This window comes from Rutidosis leptorrhynchoides, chromosome 1, assembly GCF_046630445.1.
Source record: "Rutidosis leptorrhynchoides isolate AG116_Rl617_1_P2 chromosome 1, CSIRO_AGI_Rlap_v1, whole genome shotgun sequence".
NCBI lineage: Eukaryota > Viridiplantae > Streptophyta > Magnoliopsida > Asterales > Asteraceae > Rutidosis > Rutidosis leptorrhynchoides.
Genome location: NC_092333.1, coordinates 420,023,170 through 420,033,531, shown reverse-complemented (window position 1 = coordinate 420,033,531; position 10,362 = coordinate 420,023,170). Strand labels below are relative to the sequence as shown.

Below are 10,362 nucleotides of genomic sequence, written 5' to 3'. Positions count from 1 at the left end.
TCAAAATTCAGCCATTTATATGTTATACAAAATGTGTAGGGCTAAGAATATGATGATCGTATTGTTCTTTGAATCGTGTGAACACTTTCTTAATCAAGTATTTTAACCACACTTAACAACGGGTTACACGAAGTCTTGATTGAGATAAAATAACGATGATTTATCGTCTTGGTTAAAAGATAATAAATCCAGAGTATTATAGAGAGTATAATCAGAATGTTAATAGTAGAAAGTGCGTTAGATTGTTCAATATCTGGAACCCTTCTCCAGAACATGGAGTTCTTATGAAGTTCTTATTTATAATTGGTCAAAAGGTGCAACCAAAGTGTTGCAACTTTTGAAAATGCCCATAAGGATATGACGCAACTCTTGGCATTTAGCTCCCTTGAAATTGTGTTAAAATATGCTTGAAATCATGTTAAAACTGTGTCTTAACTTCCAGGAAACATGTACAACTTTTGGTGAACCATTGCATCTTTTCAGTCAAAGATTGCCATTCTTTCAGCACAGCCCGCAATACTGCGCGACGCGCAGATCTACAGGGTGATCCAGTTTCCTGAACAAGTGACTTCGATCTCCTAAACTCGCTCTATGGCGCGGCGCCACCAATCTGCGCGACGCGCAGATGTGCTTCAAGTTCAGGTAGATTATTTTAAGCACAACACAGCATATAAATTAACCAATACATTTCCAGCTCTCACAATTCATCTAACTCTTTACGAACGTATACTCCATACTTCACCGAATTCATTCTAGAGTATCAACGGATCATGACCACTTTCTATTTTGCAAATCCAATTCCACAAAAACAATTCGTTGAATCACACTAAAATCACCAACATTATATTTATATACTGTATATCTTTAATCAACAACAAACATTGTACAAATTAACCACATTTAATTGATCTTTGTCTTCAATCTAGGTCAAAAACTATAATATATCTGTAAGTACTAAACACATGGATAAGAGATATATCGTAAACTACGCTAACCTTACCATAAAAAGATCTAGCGAAGGGACTAAACCAAAATGAGATATAAAGTCCAAGACAATTTTTATAAATTTCTATTTCTTCCCGTTTCTCTTTTTCTCAAGTAGAGAGTCTACGTTTAGTATAAAAAGAAAACACAGATTAAATAATTTTATTTAAAATTAAAATGTAATTTAATTTCTCAGTTCCTCCGTCTATTTTCGTCTCAAACTAATTCATCAAAACCCTCTTCTCTTTTCTTTTATCACATGTTCCATCTTTACAAAATATAAAATTCACAGATACATTCATCCAGACATATATCCGTATCCAAATTCAAATATTTATATTATTCATGTATATCTGCACTTATACTCAATTTTACACACCCATAAATAGTACTCCATAATTTTCTTTATAAGGTTATCTTGTGATCTGTGAAAAGTCCAAGTGACTTTCTTGGTGGGTTTAGTGTTTACTTCAATTATTGATCACACCCATCTTCCAAGATCGATTTTTTACATTATAAAACTTTGATCTTTTTAAGAAAAAGATTGTATTTATTTAATATAGCAATAATAATGCTTCATGTAATTATATATGGAATGAAGTTATTTCAAGAGTGAGGGTTGGTCTAAATTGCAGGTTTAAAAGCTGCTGTTGTTTTTCCTTGCTTTTTGGGTCTTTTGTGAAGACAGAGAGGATTTAGTGTACCACACATAATTGCAGTGCTTTAAATGTGGAATTAGTGTAAAAAAGGTGTGTCTTTTTCAGTAAATTATGCTCTCTTTTTTATGTATCACACATAATTGCACTCCTTTTCAGTTTGATTCTTTTTATTTTTATTTTCAGTGAATACTCATTTTAGTTTTAATCAAAACTCATTTTGTGTTACAATTGTTATGAGTAGTTCATGATTGTCAAAAATCAACAATATTTATTAGTGTATGTATTGTATGTGTGTGTGTGTTCAATAGTTGACCAAATTCTTGCAGAAAAGGTAACTGCTTGTTATTGGGTGTTTGACTTTGTTACTATTTACATAGTGTTATCTCTGAGTAAGTTATAACTTTATCAGTGTTATGAAATAGAAGAAAAAATAAAATTTAAAACAGAGGAGTGTTTAATGGGTGTTAATTAGTGTTTATGAGACTGCAACTCAATGCCCAAATGCAGATACTGTTTCTTGATGTTTAAGTAATGCACTGATGGTAGATTTTCTAACCTGATTATATAATTCTGTTACCTAAAAGTTTTTATCCATAATTAATGAATTTATATTCATTAGCTTTTTAACAAAGAAAGAAAAAAAAAAAAACTGTTTAAAGTTCAACTCATGTTCCTTTTTATGCTAAAATGGTAGCCTGAGTTTTAAGTGATCGATTTGTGATGCTTGATATGAGTATGCAATATCATAACAAATCATATCATTGTTTTTAGGTTTTAGTTTTAATACTCCAAAGTTTTAGCTTGATGAGATTATTGTCATTATTAAGTTTAGTAATCATTCTATTGTTTTGATAATAAAGTCTCTTTAAACACCTTAATTAGATACACAACAAATGGGGTGTAGCGAAAATTTTATCTGTTTAGAGTAAACGGATAAGGTTTTACCTATTTAGCAACCCGAAATAGTGGAGTATCTTTACTTACATGTACACAGCCTTATATTTGTATCCGGTGATCGTTTCCGACCATTTTTCATTCACAGCATATATACTGCTAGTGAAGTTTGAATATGAGACTTTTAGCAAGGTTATCAGGACCCTAACCACTAAATTAAGATTAAGTCTAGAGTAAGTTGTTTTAGATAAGTACACTTCACCCCCCAAGTTCTAATTCTAATTCATGTGTTTATTGCACGTAAGTTCTACGTAACGCTCCCCCATACCTTAAAACTGTTTCAAGTCATAACAATCAGTTCAAGTGCACAACCGCACATGTAAACACCTAGTTATTCTCGAATAGCAAGAATCAATAATAGAAAATGATAAGAGATTGTAATAATCTTACACCATTATGTTGCAGGTTTTGACCTTTTAATCTGTCAAGATCTCAAATGGGGAAATATTTGTAACAACAATGGATCCGCAAGCTTTTATAAGGTTATCAATAAGTTCACTCGGATTACGATATCCCGAAAAACCAGGAATCCACGCTTTCTCTTCTCCATGTACATGTGAAATTCGTCTTCGAGGTTTCCCATTTCAAATCGCACCAATCCCGCTGATGTCATCACCCGAATCTACACCCGATTTACATAACATTGCCTCAAGTTTTTACCTTGAAAAATCTGACTTACAGGCGTTACTTACGCCTGGTTGTTTCTATACTCCCCAAGCATGTCTGGAAGTTGTCGTGTTCACGGGTCGTAAAGGGTCCCACTGTGGAGTTGGGGTTAAACGACAACAAGTTGGCACGTTTAAATTGGATGTGGGACACGAATGGGGCGAAGGTAAACCCGTTATTCTTTTCAGTGGGTGGATAGGTATCGGGAAGATAAAACGTGAGACGGGTAAGTCTTTAGCTGAGCTTCATATACGGGTTAAATTGGATCCTGACCCAAGATATGTTTTTCGATTTGAAGATGAAGCAAAATTGAGTCCTCAGATTGTTCAGATTCAAGGAAACATTAAGCAGCCAATTTTCAGTTGCAAGTTTAGTCAAGACAGGTTAAGTAATGCTCAATTTAGAGATGGAAATTTAGAATTATTTTTAAAGGGGTCAATTTATGTTTATGTGTTCAAATGGGTCATATTTTCACAAAAGTATACTTTTAGTCATTCTTGTAAGCATATATGACACTGATTTATTACAAAACTTAACAAATCATGGACAATGAAAAGTGTTATACCTACCTAAATAAACCTATTTCGGTACAAAGTTGCCCATTTTGACCCTGACCCGTTACCCAAAAAACTCATGTCATCTTATTCTTAAAACTTTGAACAAAAACCAACCGAGCCTAACCCAACCCAACCTGTACAAAAAGTTATACGTCTTATCAGTTATTCGACCTGTATATTTTGCAAACTCTAAATGCTCCTTTAGTTGTTTTTAGCCAAGTTCTGAACTTTGGTTGTGAACTCTGCAGGGTCACACAGGTGGACCCACTTAACAAATACTGGTCAACTACAGGTGACGGTTCGGACCATGAAACAGAGCGAAGAGAAAGGAAAGGGTGGAAAGTGAAAATACACGATTTATCAGGTTCAGCTGTGGCAGCAGCATTCATGACCACACCTTTTGTACCTTCATCTGGTTGTGATTGGGTCGCGCGATCTAATCCCGGCTCGTGGCTGATTGTACGTCCCGACGCCTTGCGTCCCGAAAACTGGCTTCCTTGGGGTAAACTCGAGGCATGGCGTGAACGTAGCGGCTCTAAAGACTCCATTTTCGTCCGTTTTCATCTTTTATCGGACGAGCAAGATGGTGGAGAGCTACTAATGTCTGAAATACTGTTAAATGCCGAAAGAGGTGGCGAATTTTTTATTGATACGGATCGTCAAGCTACGTCTAATTCTAATTCTAATATACCGAGCCCGCAAAGTAGTGGCGATTTTGCGGGATTAAGTCCGGCTGCGGGTGGATTTGTGATGAGCTGTAGGGTTAAAGGAGAAGGAAAAAGGGGGAAACCGATGGTTCAGTTAGCGATGAGGCACGTAACGTGCATAGAAGATGCAGCGATCTTTATGGCTCTAGCGGTTGCGGTTGATTTGAGTATTGAGGCTTGCAAGCCGTTCAGGAGAAGGATTAGAAGGGGAAACCGCCATTCTTGGTGAAGTTTTTGTGACATAAAACTTGAAATTTATGTTTAAATGGGATTAAGGAAGGTCACTATTGTTGTACTTGTAACATCCAAAATATATGTACAGCATTCAACTTGTTTCTAGTTTGAAAAAATTGTTGCTAGAGTATGGACTACAAAGAACAGGTTTACTGTAATCCAAATGTATGAGTTTGAGGACACAAACAGCTCAACAATTATTGAATATTGTTATAATTTAGTTTTTTATAACAACTTTCAGTAGCCTAATCTTACTGCAAAGTCTTTGTAACGTGAGATAAAAGTGTATTGAAAGGTGCAAGTTTAAGATTGCATTCATCGAAGGAGGAAGTGGTCCCAACTTTTTCTTGTTTTTTGGGTTTTAGTGTTGTCTGTATAATAAATGTACTATTGGTGATTGTAGACGGATGATTGTGTTTCCTACTTGTTCGGTTGTTGCTGAGCAGTTTTTGGATATCAAACAGACCTCCTTAGAAGGTAATTCTAATGTGCCCGATTTCTCTTTTGTTGCAATATGTTTCGCAACAACACGCGCTGCTTAGCTAATTGTTCACCCTTTCCAAAGGCGTAGACATCTTAATAATAAAGTTTTATAAAGATTTCTATCATAATTTTTCTTTAAACAGAAGCCAGAAATGTAACAAAATATAAATATAAATAATGATTCATATACAGTGTTTTAAAACTCTGTCCATGCTACTTGCTTTTAGCATGAAAATGTTTTAACATCACTAGTCTTCACAACAGCTACAAAACTATCATAATCTTGAAATGAAATTTTCTAGTTGATAAAAGTGTGCGAACCTCAATTGTCACCAAGCAGATTTACGAATATAAGTTGCCAAATTCAAGTATTCCGATTAGTAACTCACACTATTTCGATTTTTTTGCTGATCTTTGTTAGAGACGATAAGACTCCATCCATGTCAGGTCGATCTTCCGGATCCGTTTTGGTGCATGACAACGCCAATTTTAAAATCTCTTCGATAATGCCTTTCTTGTCGGAAAAACTAGAAGCAAGATCAGGATCCACAATATTAATCAGCTCATTTGTTCCATTTGCAAGAGCTTGATCTACTAATTGTGGCAAACTCATGTGGACCCCATCCTGTTCGATAAGTCCAGTTGGCCTTTTTCTAGTGATGAATTCCATTACTACTATTCCAAAGCTAAACACGTCTACTTTGGTCGTCACTTTTCGCATATATGCGAACTCTGATGGAAAACAGAAAGGATTTAGTCTGACTTTTAAAGTCAAAGGTAACATGATTAAACTTCAAAATCTGATATATGCACTTTGTTAAAAATTAAATCAAAATATTTAGCATAGTTTACCATCTGTTACTAACTTTTTATTTTACAAAACACAAAGGAAATAGAAAATGAAAAACTTTGAAGTTAGTTTCTGATCAGGTTGACTTTTCAGAATTCAAAAGTCAAACTATCTAAATTCCCAACAAATAAAAGCATGTGTTGTCATATATCTATTAATAAGTTTGTGGTAAGCTTTCATGAATATGTATCCAACTCTGTTCCCAAATTAGTAACGTGTGTTTTAGGTAACTGTCTTTTTTTTGACTTGATCAAACAATACATCAGTGATCTCAGCCTTTTGGTATTCTGGTCTTGTTTGACTTTAGAAGTCAAAGAAGCTACATTTATCTGTCTATTCATGTTTTCAATCAAGTTGCATTCTAAGTTCTCCTTTTAGGTGACTAAAACAAAATGACTATGTTGACTACATCATTCATGAAATCTTAAACTATAATGAGTGCCGGAACTTTAACCCGACTACAACTAAAAAAAATCTTATTTTTAATAAATTTTATTTTTTAGGGTAAAAATTTTTCTTTTGAAATCCAAGTGGGCGGATACCCCATTTGAGATACACTGTGTTCCGCCCCGCTTCAATAGAAGTAAGGATTTCTGTAAATACAGTCGTTAACATAAAAGTGTTGCACATAGCAGTTGTATATTGACTTTAAAGTGACAGTTATTGAACTTTACAACACTTTTATGCATGTTGACAACTGTCGGTAGTAAAATCTTAATTGTAAATGAACTGTTTGATGATATTCTTACTGGATTAATAAATATAGTGCATTATACCTGGAGCCAAGTAACCGATGGTGCCTTCAAACGTCGAACCAGTAGAAATGCTGCTTCCATCTTGGAGATGAACTCCAAGAATCCTAGCCGTTCCAAAATCGCTAACATGAGCATCCCATTTTTCATCCAAAAGTATGTTCGAAGGCTTCAAATCGCAATGAACAATTGGAAAATCATAACCCGAATGCAAATAAACCAACCCTCTTGAAACCGAAACCAAAACCTCAACTCTCTCATACAAATCCCATCTCGCTCGATTAATCCCCGAATCATGTATAACTCTATCCAAATTACCATTTTCCATATATTCAAGAACTAATGCCTTTAATTTCATACTCTCCCATGCATAACCAACAACTTTAACTAGATTTCTATGCCTTAATTTTGCTAATGTTTTCATTTCTTTATTAAAACTTTTATCAGATTCCAATGCAAACTGTGTCAAATTCAGATTCTTCACTGCTATCATGCTTCCATCTTCTAATGTACCCTTGTACACTGTGCTTAAACTACTTGTACCAAGAATGTTTCCTTCACTGAAACTGTTAGTAGCATCTTCAAGTTCTTTTCTTTCGAATCTTTTAACAGACGACCCCGGGGTGTAATCTGGTAATTCTGGATTCTCGGTTTCCTTCACTTTTTGTTTTCTAACACGTCGATAACATACAACAACGATAAACAAAACCAAAATCAAACCTAAAGATCCAAGTATCGCAATAATTAGTATCGCGCTTTTGGATAACGTGCGTGATTTATTCGAGCGAGTTGAGGACACACATGATTTGGTGTCGTTTGTAAAACACAGAGACGGGTTCCCAACTAATCCAACTGCGGTAACATTTCTGAAAATACCCGTATCAGGAACACGCCCTTCAAGATGATTAAACGAAAGGTTGAGATGTTTCAACGATGAAATGTTGCCAAAGTTTTCAGGAATGGTCCCTATGAACTCGTTCTGTGAAAGATCAACGGATGTAAGACTCGACAAATTCGCCATACTTCTTGGGATCTCTCCATTTAACTGGTTTGTTGATAAATTTACGTACGAAAGAACATCAAGAGTAGGAAAAATTTCTTCCAAAACGTTACCAGAAAGACGATTTCTTGATAAATCAAGACTCTGCAGGTTTCTGCAACCTTGGAGTGTTAAAGGAAGACCACCCGAAAGATTATTGTTCGAAATATCAATCGCTTCAACCATTTCCATCTTCCCAAACTCATTTGGGACCATCCCGATAAACAAATTATTCGAGAAATTGAGATAGATTTGTAAGTTCTTCATACTTGCAATAACAGGCCCTGATATCGAGCCCGTAAATAGATTATGTGACAAGTCTATCATGATCAATCGATTTAGTTTCGTCATAGTGTCTGGAATCGACCCGTAAAATCTGTTTCCACTAAGGTTTAAACTTGAAAGCATCTCGAGTTTCGAAACAGAGTTCAAAACAGAGCCCACAAATTTATTATTCATTAAGTAGAGTTCAGTCAGCTGTTTAAGATTAAAGATTTCTTCAGGTATTCGGCCTTCAAGATTATTGTTATAAATTAAAAGACTTTGAAGAGACGAAATGTTCGAAATTTCAACAGGAATAGTTCCCGAAAATCGATTTTCACCAAGGTTTAACAACATCAAACTAGTTAGGTTCCCTATTTCACCCGGGATTGGCCCGAAAAAGGAGTTATAATTAAGCTGCAATATCTGAATTCGAAAAAGTCTTCCTATATCCGATTTCAACAAACCCGTAAAATTGTTATGTGCTAGATCGAAGATCATGAGACTCGAACAATCAAACAGATCATCCGGGACCTTTCCCGAAAATTTGTTGTTTCCAATGCTAAAAAACGTTAGATTCGATAACTTTCCTAAACCGTGAGGGACTTCTCCTGTCATTTTATAGTTATAAGACAAATCGAGCCAACGAAGATTCGTGCAGTTTGTGATACTAACAGGAATAAGCCCATCAAGATTGTTATTACTAAGAGACAAATTTCTTAAATTATGAAGCGACCCAATGCTCGATGGAATCGATCCAGTTAACGAGTTCAAACTAACCGTTAAATACGTTAAGTTCACCAACCTGGTTATCGATTCAGGGATTTCGCCCGTCAACTTGTTCTCATGAAGCGTCAACGACCGTAAAGATCTTAACGAATCGATATCAGAAGAAATACTTCCCGTTAAATCATTCTTCGATAATTCCAACCTCACCAATGATTTCAACTTGTACAACGAGCTAGGAATACTCGAATTCAATCGATTATCATACAACCTCAAATATTGTAAGTTGAGTAAATTTCCAATTTCTAAAGGAATACTTCCAGAAATCATGTTACTATACAAATTAAGACTAGTTAGATTCTCGCAACGGACGATATCTGGTGGTATTTCGCCGGAAATAGAGTTTTCTTGCAACTGAAGTAATTGTAAACTTGATAAGTTTCCTAATTTAGGAATGATACCTGAAAGCTGGTTTTGGCTGAAATCAAGAGCTTGTAGTTGTGTTAATTGACTAATGGAAGATGGAATGGAACCTTCTAGAAGATTAAGAAAAGCTCCAAGAAGTTGAAGATTGGTTAAATCCCCGATTCTATTGGGGATTGTACCGTTAAGATTGTTTTCATCCAGGCTGAGTTCGAGCAATGAAGTGCAGTTACAAATAGTACTAGGAATGGGTCCGGAAATGGAGTTGTTTCCTAGGTCTAGTAGTTGTAGATTTCGGAGGTTTCCTAGTTGGAACGGAATGGGGCCCGATAGGGAATTCGTGTAAAATGAAAGGGTCGTAAGTTGCGTGCACAGTCCGAGTTGGAATGGAATGTTGCCTGTGAATGAGTTGTATGATAAATCAAGAACTTGGAGACTAGAAAGGTTACCTAGGAACGGTGAGATTTCACCTTTGAGTTGTGTTTGTTGAATTGAAATGGAGATCACGCGACTTGAAACGTCGTCGCATATGATTCCAGTCCAGTTGCAGTGATGGATGGGACTGGAGCTGGAGCTGGAGCTGGAGCTGGAATTGGAATTCCAGTTTAGGAGTGCACCAGTTGGGTCATCAGTGATAGAGTTCTTGAAATGTTGTAAGGCGATTAATTCATCTTCTAAGATGGTGGTTGCAGATAGAACAGTAAGTATTAGAAATGGTAAAAGTTGAAGGCTTTTGAATGCCATTGTTGGTGGTGTTGTATGAGAACAAGCACCTGGTTTTATATTGAAATAATAAAATGATTCTGTGCAGTTTTGTTTTTAAGTTAGTAATACGGAGTAATTATTATCTGTATGAATTTGTGTAGGGACCAATAAAGATCCACTAGTTTGGTAAAATGATTATAAATGGATAATTTTTGGAACCCTTAGCGTGTGAAAACAAAGTCTTCTAAAGCCTCACATGATCACCGGATCATTTTAGCCGATATTGTGATCATCGTGGCTTGTGTTCATACTACGTGGTACATTGTACATAGTGGTAAAATGCAAGTTCACGTGTTCTAAGA

The 10,362-nt window shown here is 35.6% G+C and overlaps 2 protein-coding genes across 2 annotated transcripts; one reads left to right on the top strand and one right to left on the bottom strand.

Moving 5' to 3' along the window:
• The first annotated feature begins 1,281 nt into the window (after positions 1-1,281).
• On the top strand, positions 1,282-5,795 carry LOC139886589 (uncharacterized). The gene is made up of 4 exons (XM_071870442.1): positions 1,282-1,733; positions 3,003-3,646; positions 4,069-5,238; positions 5,666-5,795. Exons 2-3 carry the CDS (start codon positions 3,057-3,059, stop codon positions 4,754-4,756), a joined length of 1,278 nt encoding a protein of 425 aa, XP_071726543.1. The 5' UTR covers positions 1,282-1,733; positions 3,003-3,056; the 3' UTR covers positions 4,757-5,238; positions 5,666-5,795.
• On the bottom strand, positions 5,397-10,039 carry LOC139886588 (uncharacterized). The gene is made up of 2 exons (XM_071870441.1): positions 6,871-10,039; positions 5,397-5,976 (listed from the first exon to the last, which is right to left on the bottom strand). Exons 1-2 carry the CDS (start codon positions 10,037-10,039, stop codon positions 5,630-5,632), a joined length of 3,516 nt encoding a protein of 1,171 aa, XP_071726542.1. The 3' UTR covers positions 5,397-5,629.
• Between the last annotated feature and the right edge of the window lie 323 nt (positions 10,040-10,362).

What these genes read in the sequence shown, in the direction of transcription:
- LOC139886589 (XM_071870442.1), top strand. Translation starts at nt 3,057, where the DNA reads ATGGATCCGCAAGCTTTTATAAGGTTATCAATAAGTTCACTCGGATTA. An exon ending in TGCAAGTTTAGTCAAGACAG is followed by an intron (nt 3,647 to 4,068) that starts GTTAAGTAATGC and finishes TGAACTCTGCAG; the next exon opens with GGTCACACAGGTGGACCCAC.
- LOC139886588 (XM_071870441.1), bottom strand. Translation starts at nt 10,039, where the DNA reads ATGGCATTCAAAAGCCTTCAACTTTTACCATTTCTAATACTTACTGTT. An exon ending in CATCGGTTACTTGGCTCCAG is followed by an intron (nt 5,977 to 6,870) that starts GTATAATGCACT and finishes GTTTTCCATCAG; the next exon opens with AGTTCGCATATATGCGAAAA.